Source organism: Eurosta solidaginis, chromosome 1 (genome assembly GCF_040869045.1).
Source record: "Eurosta solidaginis isolate ZX-2024a chromosome 1, ASM4086904v1, whole genome shotgun sequence".
Classification (NCBI taxonomy): Eukaryota; Metazoa; Arthropoda; class Insecta; order Diptera; family Tephritidae; genus Eurosta; species Eurosta solidaginis.
In genome coordinates, this window is record NC_090319.1 from 299,053,133 (window position 1) to 299,067,747 (window position 14,615).

Below are 14,615 nucleotides of genomic sequence, written 5' to 3' on the forward strand. Positions count from 1 at the left end.
TGATCGTTGCAACTTTCATTTTTTAAACCAACAATGTTATAAGTTGTACCTAAACAGTTGTAAATTTCAATTTTTCAACAATCCGAAAAGATTTTACAGTTTTGTTAATGCTAGTTCTAATAATGACATTGAGGAATTATTTGCAAAATTCTTCAAGTCGACCCACTCATCCAAACGTTTTCAACCTGGTCAGTACTCGTACAATTTGGAAAGTTTCAATTGCATTCCTAATCCAGTAATTGATAAGAATACTGTTTTTCAGAGCCTTCTAGGTTTGAAACCGATTTTTTCTCCGGGTCCAGATGGTGTTCCTAGTTGTGTGCTCAAATACTGTGCAGTTAATTTATCTGAGCCGATACATAAATTATTCCTATTATCTATGGCATCTGCCACTTTTCCATTGATTTGGAAGAAATCATTTATTATACCTTTGCGCAAAAAAGGTAGTAGGTCTAGTATCGAGAACTATTGAGTATAGCTAAGCTTTAAGCTATTCCCAAAATATTTGAGCAAATAATTACATGCCAGCTTCAACACATGCACTCAGAAAAAACTTGGATAAAATGGCGCTTAAGAAACTTTTTCCTCTTCGCATGGCCAAAATTTCTTTAAAACGAGGAAAAATTCCTCAATTTGAAGAATTTTTCCTCATTTTGAAGAAATTTGGTCATGCGAATGAGGAAAAAATTTCTTAAGTGCCATTTCATTCCCATTTTTCTTCAATCGGGAGAAATTTTTTTCTGAGGGTGTGTAGCTCCATATTATCGCCATGCTGGCAGGTTTTGTGCCGCGTAGATCAACCACTACCAACTTGCTAGAGTTTACTTCTTTTGTAATGGATGGATTTTTAAACAACAGGCAAACGGATGTGATCTATACCCACTTCGGTAAAGCGTTTGACTCTGTCAATCATGAGCTTTTAGTTTACAAACTTGATTTACTTGGGTTTCCGAAGCATTTAATTTTATGACTGGAAAGCTGTCTCGCAAATCGGACTCAAAAAGTTTTCTTTAAAAACAGTCTTTCAAGGTTGTTTGATGTTACGTCTGGTGTGCCTAAGGGTAGTCATTTGGGTCCGTTACTTTTTACTTTGTTTATAAATGACTTACCACAAACTCTAATACATTCCCGAACTATTATATATGCGGATGATCTTAAACTTTGCTACTCATACTTGCCTTCGGAGTCTTCCCGCATGTAGTTTCTTCAGGCAGACTTGGACTAATTTCAATGCTGGTGTATTGCAAATTTACTAGTTTTGAACTGCTCGAAGTGCAAACTAATGACATTTCACCGAGTGAAGCCAAGATTGACATCGTATACGTTAAACAGCACGCCTTTGGAACGTATATCTCTTGTAAGTGATCTAGGCGTTCTTTTTGATACAAAACTGACTTTTAATACCCAAATATTTTATCAATGGTAAGCAAAGCAATGGGTATACTCGGTTTCGTGAAGCGATGGGCTAAGGAGTTTCATGATCCGTATCTGACTAAGACCCTCTACACATCGTTGGTACGACCAATCTTAGAGTATTTTTCGTGTGCCTGGTGCCCAGGGTATCTAAACTTTATAAAGCGTCTTGAGTCGGTACAGAAGCAATTCATTATATTTGCACTACGTGGTCTTAATTGGGATTCAAGTGTGCATTTGACACCATATAGAAAGAGGCTTCTCCTTATTAATCTGCCAAATATAGAAAATCGAAAAACTTTACTCGGGGTATTGTTCATCAATAAGCTCATTATGGGCGAGATTCACTCCTCTGATCTTGTTAGTTGACTAAATTTTGCTGTTCCTGGTAGAACGTCCAGGCACTTCGTGCCTGTTCATTTACCACTTTGCCGGCAAAATTTTCCCAAAAATAATGCATTACATAACTGGCGTTCGCACTACAACAACTTGTATAACTGCATCAGCTTTGAATGTACACCTTCCGCGTTGCATAAGTCAATACTCCCACGTCTTGCCTGATATTTTGTGCTTTCTTTCATATGTATGGTTGAATTTAATATATACATTTGTATTTAATTGTTTTTAATTGTAACATTAATTTTATGTTAATATATATCTTAGTATTCGACTGCATTCGTCGACTTTAATCCAAATAAATAAATAAATAACCATGTTTAGCAGGCGAGGCTCTTGGGACCACAAGTTCCTCGTCGCACTAGGGGGTGGGGAGGGATGATGCTTTGTTACTCGAACTTAACGGTATGTATTTCTTAAGATACTTTTTGAAAACATAATGAGAGTGAAATTTTAAGGTGTACCACAAAATTAACAGGTTGTAACACAAAATTAACAGGTTGAAAATTCAGCTCGTGCGGTTGTTCCCTGTTAACTGTGCGAGCATACTTGCTTTGAGTGGGACTTTCACCATATCACATTATGCGGCCGCCATGGTGTGGTGGTAGCGTGCTTCGCCTACACCATGAATATGCTGGGTTCACGCCCCGGGCAAAGCAACATCAACATTTTAGAAACAAGTATTTTCAATTGAAATCAATTTTTCTAAACGGGGTCGCCCCTCAGCAGTCTTTGGCAAGCTTTCCGAGTGTATTTATGCCATCAAAAGCTCTCAGTGAAAACTCATCTGATTTGCAGATGCTGTTCGGAGTCGAGATAAATAAGTAGGTCCTGCAAATTTGTAGGAAAAATTAAAAGGAGCACGATGCAAATTGGAATAGTAGCTCGGCCTAAAATCTCTTCGGAGGTTATAGCGCCCTACATTTATTTATTAATTTTTTAATTTCGATAACATGCTACGAAAATATTACTTTTTAATATAAGACTACTAAAGATTTAAAATAAAATATAATGCTTTAGCTTTAATAAGCAACTGTCTCCTCCATTGTTGCTACACCGCTTGTTTAGCGACGACTAACACATTCAATAACCAGAAAAGCTTCGTGGAACGTCTCGTTACAGTCCCTTTAGGTATGTATTTATTTAGTAATTAAACATTAGACATTAATAAGATTTAGTCTTTTATAGTACATCAGCAAAATTATCAAAAATATAAATGCTTGGGGAAACAATAAAATAGAGATATCAGATAGATCATGTCTTAAAAGTAATGCAAATCAGCAACCCCACTAATCTTGGCTTGCTAGGGGTGATAAAATAAATAATTAAAAATAAAATAACATTTCATAAAATAAAATAATTATAATTATGTTAAGATTAAAATGTGTAGGACAAACATTACTGACTGAAATTAAGTTACTCTTAAAAATATAATGATTCATTGACAATCAGAGAAGTGACTGTAGATCAGCTTTTTGAATTTGCCTTTGTTAAACTGGCTTTCTACAGAATAAGGAATTGAATTCCAAAGAAAATAATGAAAAACAGCCTTTCCGATTTTTTAAATTTAAATGTGGGAAGTATTAACTCCAAGGAACGCTCCGACCTGGGGAATGTGAGTTTATCATATAGATACCGAGGTGTTTTGCAGTGAATAAGCCGTTATAAGAAAATACAGTTTCTGGATTTCATATATTCGGAAATCTCGCATCTCAGAAGAGAGGTTCCCCACGCAGAAATATGTTCAAATTTACGCAATCCTTAAACATATCGGAAAACGTGGTTAAATAGAACGTCTATTTTATGAGAAGAACTAGAATCAAGTCTACTATATACTAACTCAGAGTATGTAATAATAGGTAAAATCAACTGTAGCGCCAGATTATGCCTAATAGTAAGCGGGGTGAAATGTGCAGATTGTCTCAGTTTCCTCAGAGTGGCATAAATTTTGCGCATGGTCGAGGTGATATGATCTATGCAGCTAAGGGAAGAGTTGATTACGAATCTCAAGTTGGTAACTTTACTGAACAGCTTTAGTGCATAATTGTTCCGGGTAACAGCTGGAATGTCTTCAACCATCACTTTCCGACTATGTATGGGCAAGATATATGATTTTGCTGCATTTAGGCTAAGATAATTCTTAGTAGCCCAGCGAGAAATGGAGTCTATATCTTTGTTTAGATTATCAACAACCACACTCACATTAACAAGGGGACCTGAAAGATACAGCTGAATATCGTCAGCATAAGCGTGTATGGTAGCGTATTTGTAAGTCAAAAATACGTCATTAACAAATATACTAAATAGCAAGGGACCCAAAATAGAGCCCTGGGGAACACCACAATTCAGGGTTTTAAGTGCGAGGCTACTGATCCGATTTTTACCCTTTGAAAACGACCAGATAAATAGTCCTTCAAAAATATTAAAACTGATTCACCAAACCCGAAATATGATTTGAGCTTAGAGCAAAGCAGAGAATGGTCAACTGAGTTAAATGCTTTTGAAAAATCGAGCAAACATAAGACAGAAAATTCACCCTTGTCAAAGCAAATTCTCAAGTCGTCCATGATTTTAACCATTGCGGTTGAGCATCCATGCTTTGCTCTAAATTCCGACGGCAGAAGAGATAATAAATCATTTTCAGATAGATGCATAGAAACCTGCTCAGCCATTAACAACTCCAGTATTTTCGACATAGATGGAAGTAGGCTAATTGGATGAAAATCACGGGGGGAAGAAGCAACTTTACTTTTCGCCACAGGACACACACACAAGTGACTTTCCACGAATCAGGGAAGGAGGATGTGGTGAAACAATGATTAATTACATGAGTTAAGGGGCTTATAATATAAGGGAAAATCAACTTTATAAACTTAATAGGTATCCCATCATCGCCAACAGCATTAGATTTTATTTTGAAGATACACCTAGCCACATCAGCTTCAGTTACGGTAGAAAATTCGAAGGGAGCGCCAGAGTACAAAGCAGATTGGCATGGAATGAATTCAGGCGAAATGGCAGTATGTTTCTTATTTCATCAAACTTTGAAAAAGCGAATATGTGAAAACTACCTTTGCGCCCTTAAATTCGTAAATTCAGATGACAAATAACCGTGATGTAATAAAGGAACAATTTCGGTTTTGACAAAAAATAATAAAAAAAGAATTTGTCCCAACTCCTCTCAACATAAGCTTCAAATTTAGAGGCGGTTTTTTTGCTGCTGTTTATTTAGCAAAGGAACCGACTCATTTAAATTTCCATTCTTGGCTCGAAAATTGTGATCGTTGGAGCAGCTTCTTGCTACTGCCCACCCGCTTGCTCTGAGAGCGTCTCTCATTCATTTCCTATCACAATATACATATTTGCCGCATCGGCATTGACCGCAGGTAAAGGAAGTATGTAAGGTTATAACTGTCCCTTTCACCTGCTGCCTGAGGTCTGGCATCCTAATTTGCCAGCTGATGTTAGGAGAGTGGAGCTTGGAGACCACCCAATATCTATATTTCGCTTCAAGCCTATTAGTAGATTAAGGAAATACGTCTGAATTTCCCAATAAAAGTGGCAATCTTAGTGAGAAAACGTGATCAACTGCGACAGTTGAACCTGAGGGATTCTCATATTATGGACATCAACATGGAAATCTCATATCAACTGGTTCGTTATTGCAAATGAGAAAAGCAGCAAAGGTTAAATATGTAGTAACTGTATATTCCAACAAAATATAATGAGAAACTGCCAAATTGAAGTCTACATATAAAAGCTCACTTATGAAAACTTGCGTTGGTTAAAAGCTCCTACATACCACATATTTTGTAGTATGGTTGCACGGTTGTCACTTTGGCCCATTTGGACCAAATATGGTGCTTTCCAACCCCAATTGATCCGCTGATAAATTTTTTTTTTAATTTTTGTTCATTTTAGGCTGTAACCAAAACTTTGGAATTTTTTTACTGAGGTAAAAACGTACAATAAAATTTTCCACATCTTCATTAACCCTTATATAACTTTCAATTTACCTCAATGGATTTCTTACGAAAAAAATTATTGTCATTAAAATGTGGCAGAAAAATGGCACTTCATCTAGCAGATAGTTTAGAAAGTTGGATCTTGAAGCAAACCAATTTTCGTTAATTGTTAGTGATACAAGCAGCCAATCAGAAAATCTTGTTTTGGTGGCTAGATATTTCGATCGGTTATCAGAAACTTTTCGTGATAGATTTGAGCTTAAAAAAATTGTTGCAAACGCACGTGCACCTCAAAGAAATTTGACGGAATTTGCATTGATGAAGCTATTCTTGAATTGAAAACTAAATCAAGGCATGCGACTAGTTTGTTTTATATTAATACCCAGTTTTTCAGTGCGAGTTTAAACTACAGTTAAAGTTGAGTAGAGTTTAACCCTGCCACTTCGGCCGCTTAAGCTGAGATGCGCGGCAGAGTTTTATGATATCGAACAAAGTGGCAAGGTTAAACTCTAGTGAACTTTAACTGTAGTTTAAACTCGCACTGAAAAACCGGACCTAAGTGCACTTGCCACTTCCCTTTATTTATTTTCAAATTTTGCGTGCAGGCATACCGATGGGTATTGAGAATTTGTGAAGCTATATATCGATTGCTAAACAAAAAAATTACCCTTACAAAGAAATCATATGTAAAAATTTTGAAAGTGTTACTTTTCGTTTGGTATGTCAATATTTAAATGTTCCTCACATAGCCCTAAGCAAAATAACGATTTTAAGGAATTCCAAGGCTTTTGTGGTGCTAGGCCGCGCAACATATTGGGCATTTATTTTACTCGTTGGCTCACTCTGGAAAGTATCTTCTTGCGTACGCCTTACACTGCGATGCGGCTATATATTCTATCTTTGTGTCTGGAAATTTACGGCGTGTATGATATACAACTGTCAAATTTAAAGCAATTATAGATTTAATAGTTTGTATATATTTCCGGCCTGCACTAAAGAATTTAATCAGAAAAAGTTTGTCTGAAGCACAATTTGAGTAATCTTAAGTACAACAGTTATATCAATCATATTAGATATTTATAAATTTCAGCGTACATAATTTAGAATACTAAGGCTGGGTGCAAGTTCGCCTAAATTTTAGGTCCCTAAACTAATATTCCACTGGAACTTTTCAGCACTACAATAATTTAGGAAAAAGCTGTCAAAACTGTGCGAGTTGATTTTAAAGCCTAAATTGTTTATTTCTGCTAAGAAAATAATAACAATACGGGGAATTTGGTATTTTTGATGCGTTTTCACGCTTAAAAAGAACAGAGGTCAATTAGGGTTGGCGGTAAGTACCTATCCCAAGATAGCAGTTCAAGAAAAAGCAGTGGCTCCGTTTTATAAGGCTTTTTTTCGGACATAGTGGAGCACGTGCTCAATGACCTTTTCCACAATCTCGAAATCAATACTGTGATGTTGGTACGCCTCCAATAACTTCTTTAGGCAAATTAGTGCACTTGGCTGCCAAATATGTTCAGATTGCGGTTCATATTTGAGAAGGATCCAATTCTTGTGTCGCCAACATCAGCTTGAACAAAATTGAGCTCACCATCACGTACAATCGATTGGACCTTAATCGCAGCAGGGATCATCGCTCTATGGTCTGTGATTTACTTAAATTGAATGGAAAACAGTCATTTATTTGCGTGCTTTGCACACAAAGTATATTAACTTTGATTGGATAGCGGTGGGTTGTACAGGTATAAATGAATCGAGACAGATATAGACTTCCATATATCAAAATCATCAGTATCGAAAAAAAATTTGATTAAGCTATGTCCATCCGTCAGTCTGTCCGTTCGTCCGTCCGTCTGTCCGTTTACACGATAACTTGAGTAAATATTGAGATATCTTCACGAAATTTGGTACACGAGCTTATCTGGACCCAGAATAGATTGGTATTGAAAATGCGTGAAATCTGATGATAACCACGCCTACTTTTTATAAATATAACATTTTGAAAAACACAAAAAACGTGATTATTTAGTAAATAATACACCTAGATTGTTGAAATTTGACATGTGGACTCACATTGAGACTCTTGATAAAAATTTTAAAAAAATTTTTAAAACGGGCGTGGCACCGCTCACTTGTGATAAAATAAATTTTACAAATATTATTAATCATAAATCAAAAATCGTTAAACCTGTCGTAACAAAATTCGGCAGAGAGGTTGTCTTTACTATAAGGAATGCTTTGAACAAAAATTAACGAAATCTGTTAGGGACGACGCCCACTTTTATATAAAATATTTTTAAAAGGATCGGGGACGAATAAAATAAGCTATATCTTTGCAAAAAAAAAGCTTCATATCAATGGTATTTCATTTCCCAAGTGGATTTATAACAATAAATTGGAAAAACTTCAAATTTAAAAAAATGGGCGTTGCACCGCCCCTTTTAGGAATAAGCAATTTTCTATGTTTCGGGAGCCATAACTCGAAGAAAAATTATTGGATCGTAATAAAATTGGGCACACAAATTTTCCCTATAGCAGGAAATATTTCTAGAAAAAATGGACGAGATCGGCTAAAGACCACGCCCAATTAAAAGATTTTTAAAAGGGTCGTAGGAGAGAATAATAAGCTATAGCTTAGCAAAAAATAGTTTTGAATCAATGATATTTCACTTATCAAGTTTTATTGTAAGAGGAAATGGGGAGACATTTTTTTTGCAAGGGGCGGCGCCACGTGTTATGTAGAAAAGTAATTTATCTGAAATGAAATGTACAATTGAATCTCACGCTGAGTATATATTGTTCGGTTACATCCGAACTTAGACACTTTTACTTGTTATTTATTATTATTATATTTTAGCCAAACAGCAATTATAAATCTTATATATGTAAGATGTAAGTACTCAATCCAGAGTTTAAGTGAAAAACCAATTGATGAAGGAATATATTTTAAGATCATCCGCAAGATATCGTTGATAAATTAAAAACAAAAGACAGCGTATCCAAGAAACTCACTTGAAACCGTTTACTCCATTCGGAACCGTTTACTCTTTTGCCAGCGTTTATTATTTTTTTACCTTTTCCTCTTTTGAAACCGGTTACTTTTTTGAAACTCATTATAATTTGCAAACCGTTATATTTTTGAAACCGATCTTTTTTGTTACCCAGTTAAGACCTGATTACTTGTTTTGAACTGTTTGCTCTTTTAAACCAAGTTACTCTTTTCAGCCCGGCTACTTTCTTTTGGAACCGTTACTCTTCCAAATCAGGTTGCTTTTTTTTGGATCTGTTTACTCTTCCCAACTGAGTTTTTTTTTTTTACGAACCATTTACTCCCCAAATCAGGTATTTTTTCCGAATTGTCTACCTTTCCACTTCACTGACAAATTTTTATATTCGTTGCCTTTTTTTAAACCACCTTTGTGCCATCGGCTTCTTTTTCGTTAGTTAGTGTCGTTATCGTGCCGTGTTTTGGTAGAGCTCTGTTGATTGCCAGAAAATATAAAAAAAAACACTTTGACTCAAAGCATCACTGCGTGTTTATAAAAACATTTAAGTTGTTGTTATAAAAGAGCTAAAGTTTTTTTTGCAAACTTCTTAAAGAAATTTGGTAGATTTTCAAATTTGCGTGGTAGAATTTCTAAACACATCATTGGTACGAACACTGCTGCTCCATGGTACTCAAATGGCGCTCATTGGTCAAAAAAGCTTTCTCTGTTCTTTGCAGAGACAATGAGAGTGCGATGTGAATCGCTTTCAATAATGATTGCAATTACGCCCAGCGAATAGTCAACACAGAAAATGGTGTAAAGGACGAATTTGCAAAGCCGAGTACATACATGTGTGCTTTAGTTAACTTGGGCAGGCTCAACCGGCAACTCTAGCTATTTTGTATTGTCAGTGTGTTGTGAACCATCGGCATATGAAGTTTATAAATATTTTGCTTACGGCAAGTCACCGAAACTACAAAAAGTGTGGCATTGTTCTTGTAGCAGCATTTGAAATACATATAGGGAAAGGGTGAAGTGGTATTAGCGGAAAACATTAACAACGGAAGTATATAGCAAAATTAAAGTGTTGTTACTAAAAAATATATTCAAATCTTGTAATTCAAGATTGAACGTTTAAAATTGAAATCAAACGAATAATAGCATACACAAATTACAATAAAAACGCAATCATTGCAGCTGCTGTAAATCAATGTATTAGTGCGACTGGCTGATTGTTACAAAATTTACATCTGAAGCTGTCTATCCTTTGAGATAGCAACAACAAAAAGAAGTGAGAAATAAACGTAATATTTCACAGCACATTTAAGTGCTTCAATTAATTTTTGCGCGTGGGTAGTATAAACGGCTTCAAAATTAATTACTCAAAGTATCATCACAACGCTATGTCCCTGTCGGCCATAGCAAAGGTAAGTTTTTAATGTTAAGAACATAATCTGGAAGTACCTACATATATGTATATATTTTGTAAAATGATTAACTCATACATATGTGAAAAGTACAGCTAAACTCACTCCACTACGCACACCATTTGCATTTATGCACTCACACCACTTACTCAATAGGATAATGAGTTAGCGGCTCATGCAACTTCACTTATTAGGCTAGTCCTTTTATTTGCATTTCTTGCTGCATTTTCGTTAAAGTTTTGTGTATAAATTTTATGCATAACTTGTAGTTTACTCTTAAAGAATTACCTTTGAACATTTCACTCATGCCATACTCTTTAGTTTCTCTTCCTTCATCTGAGTGATTTCTTGAAAAAGCAGTGCTGCCAGACTACATAGTTTATTTACCATAATTTGTTTAAGACTATAATTTTAAAATTTTACTGAGGACGATTTGTCATGACATCAGCTTGAAAAGGTTTGTCTGATTTAGTGGAAAGGCGATAAAGGTTTTGGGGAGTGTTATCGATGTTGATGGCCCTTTGCTGGCTATAGATCGAGTACGTTCCCGTAACAATCACCATTAAGATAAAAGCCCGACCATATAGGGAACGATTTATTATGACTACATTGAACCTTCTAGGCCATCCCCCCCCCACCCCTTAGTTCCATGGAACTTGGAATCGCCATAGCTTCGGTTGCTGAATAAACAGGATTCATCACGGGTAGGTGATGTTGACAAATGGGTTGGCTAAGCTATATATTGCGCTGGCAACCCCTTGCAAGGGGTGGTGTAGCCTCTTGAATCATTTGGATATCTAGTCGCCTCTTCCGACAGGCATACATGCCGCGTATATTCTAATCCCCTAGCCCACTGGGGTACAATTTACCCTCCGCCTGCTTGTTAATTTGAAACATGTAGAACTGGCCCACCTCCTTAGGCCCAGATACAGTATGTGCCTTCCAATCTGTGCCAATATATTCGGATCTGACTCTGCAGAAGTTGCAGCGTATTCGCCATCACTTCATAACGGTATCATAGCATTCATACCTTGACTTTTAGTGGCGTGTAGATCTGCGCTTTATCCTTAACGTCAAACGCGTGTACGCACCTATGGAGGCTTGGAACAACTTACTCCAGCCGCCGCAAGCTCGCGATGTTGTCGAAAGCTATCATCTTCACATCATTGTATTTATAACCTGTATTATAGATAGCAGTTTTATAGCACTTTAATAGCAAACTAATAACCGGTATATAACTCTTCGATAACACAACGTTAACAAACCAGTAACTCGTCGATAAGAAATAAAAAGCACTCCTATATCCCATAATTAGCAATACACCATAACGAGCCGGACCCGTGCGCTTCTTGCGCAACCAGTATAAAAGTCTCTTATTAAATATCAACATAAATCAGCTGTTCTATCAAGCAATTAAAACTTACAGCTTGCGCTGCATCTGGCGTACGATAGCAACTGCCTGTAATGCAGAGCAAATATTCACAATAGTGCCTTAGTACAAATAGATTTCTTTGTGTGCTCACAATCGTTTGTTTTTAACAAATTATTTTAATAAAATATAGCTAAATGAAACACTACGACCAAAATTGCCCAAAGCTCGCTAATAGCCCGAATCTCCATCTTTACAACCAAATTTTTTTTATAGATTTGGATTCCAAATAAGGGCGAAAAAGGGACCAAAGAGCAATTAAAAATAATATATATGATGATAAATTTATAACATGCCGCCCAGTTTCGTTTTTGTGCGTTTGTTTTGATAACGGAGATTATTTCCCTCTTTCATTGTTCAAATAACAAATCGGCCCCAAAATTTCAAAAAAAGATTTGTCACAATTTACTTCAAACTTTAGGGTGATTCTTGCTTATTTTCCAACGAATTTTAACGTACAAAAAACAAAACGTACAACTTAAGCTAAAAAAGCCTATTTATTGGCCTAAAAAAAACGAAATATTCAAATGCCACTAGAAATAACACAACTTAAAAATATCCTTTTATTTCTCATCTAATTTTATAAGGCAACACCATCCAATTGGCTACCCTCCGGTCGGTTAATGTTTGCTGTACAAAACTTCTAAATTGTTTTAGTTTTGCGCATGGGCAAGGTTACTCAAACTTCTGTAAAGCTTTCATGAAATAAGTTTTCTAAGTTTGCAAATTATGAGTTAAACAATCAACCCCTATGGCTCCTTTTTTGGAGTTGCCAACTACAAGCAAAAATAACTTGTTTAACCAGTTAGTTCTTAAATGTAAGGAAGTAAGTAAATATAAGGAAGTATAGTTTGTAAAAAAATGGGTGCCATAATTGGACATAAGTATGTATATATATGTGACGCGGTCTATGAAAAGGTGGCTTATGACTCAAAACAAATTTTTTCCACTTTTTTTCTGGTTTCGATAGTCTTTGAGATGCTCTTTCACGTGGTGAAAACTAGAAAGTCCTAACTTGCTTAGTAGTGTACTAAAAATGTAGAGAAAGAAGAGCACAAATGAAAGACGATGAAGCCTTTGGTTCCTTCGATGCCACTTTGGTGGATGGTGAAGCATCCTCAGATTTTTTGATAGCACTTTTATCGATGGCAATGGAGCCAAAATATCGGTCAGAAACTGGTTTGTGCTTTGCTTTTTGGGCATTATTGTCCATAATGCAAAAGAAAAACTACTAAGAAACTGAAATGCATTGTTTATCTTTAACAGCTGTTTATCGCAATTTCTTTTTTGAGTCATAAGCCACCTTTTCATAGGCCGAGTCACATATGTATGTTTGTAGTTATCGTTACGTACATATAAATACATGCGCCGTACTCTCAAAGATTAACAGATATGTGGTAACTCCTCAAGATTTCTAATTTCGCCATAGACCTCATACTACTAAATTTTTGTTCGTAATGCGCCCGTGATTAGTTGTTGAGCATCATTCGGCTAATACCGATTTTGAGCTTTTTATATAAGTGAACAATTTCTCGATTTCTCTGGTTTTGAAATTCTTGCTTGTGTTCGAGAAGAAATCAAAAGCTACAACGCCGAAGTGTTTGCAAAAATTTGGCGCGGTGCGATCCAGCTTAGAAAAAAAGTCGTGAGTACCATATACTCTTGGAGCTCAATGCGTACCAAAGCTCGCCCAGGGGTTGAAATTAAACCACAACAGAGATAACTTTACCAGCAACAAATAACTTCGGGCTATTTGAGAATAGTCTCATCGGCTTCATATCGGTAACAACCGATACCGACAAGTCATTGTATTACAATACGAGTAGGCTTTTTATCGAAAACGCCGCCGCCGATTATTGTCGTTTTTCGCCCGCCGCCGCCGAATGTCAAAAATATCGTCCGGCGGCGTCCGGCGCGTTACTAAATTTATACTCAGTTGAGCAGAGCTCACAGAGTATATTAAGTTTGATTGGATAACGGTTGGTTGTACATATATAAAGAAATCGAGATAGATATAGACTTCCATATGTCAAAATAATAAGGATCGAAAAAAAATTTGATTGAGCCATGTCCGTCCGTTAACACGATAACTTGAGTAAATTTTGAGGTATCTTGATGAAATTTGGTATGTAGGTTCCTGAGCGCTCATCTCAGATCGCTATTTAAAATGAACGATATCGGACTATAACCACGCCCACTTTTTCGATATCGAAAATTTCGAAAAACCGAAAAGGTGCAATAATTCATTACCAAAGACAGATAAAGCGACGAAACTTGGTAGATGAGTTGAATTTATGACGCAGAATAGAAAACTAGTAAAATTTTAGACAACGGGCGTGGCACCGCCCACTTTTAAAAGAAGGTAATTTAAAACTTTTGCAAGCTGTAATTTGTCAGTCGTTGAAGATATCATGATGAAATTTTGCAGGGACGTTACTCCTATTACTATATGTACGCCTAATAAAATTAGCAAAATCGGAGAAGGACCACGCCCACTTTTAAAAAAAAATTTTTTTAAAGTAAAATTTTAACAAAAAATTTTATATCTTTACAGTATATAAGTAAATTATGTCAACATTCAACTCCGGTAATGATATGGTACAACAAAATACAAAAATAAAAGAAAATTTCAAAATGGGCGTGGCTCCACCCTTTTTCATTTAATTTGTCTAGGATACTTTTAACGCCATAAGTCGAACAAAAATTAACCAATCCTTTTGAAATTTGGTAGGGGTATAGATTTTATGATGTTAACTGTTTTCTGTGAAAACGGGCGAAATCGGTTGATGCCACGCCCAGTTTTTATACACAGTCTTTCGTCTGTCCTTCCGCATGGCCGTTAACACGATAACTTGAGCAAAAATCGACATATCTTTAATGAACTTAGTTCACGTACTTACTTGAACTCACTTTATCTTGGTATGAAAAATGAACGAAATCCGACAATGACCACGCCCACTTTTTCGATATCGAAAATTACGAAAAATGAAAAAAA

General features: G+C 36.0%; 1 protein-coding gene across 1 annotated transcript in view; it reads left to right on the forward strand.

Moving 5' to 3' along the window:
• The first annotated feature begins 9,696 nt into the window (after nt 1-9,696).
• Nucleotides 9,697-14,615, forward strand: part of LOC137237508 (probable maleylacetoacetate isomerase 2) — a 37,173-nt gene continuing 32,254 nt past the window's right edge. Inside the window, exon 1 of the mRNA XM_067761196.1 lies at nt 9,697-10,191. Within this exon, the coding sequence (XP_067617297.1) occupies nt 10,168-10,191 (24 nt within the window). The 5' untranslated portion in view covers nt 9,697-10,167. The remainder of the gene's footprint in view (nt 10,192-14,615) is intronic.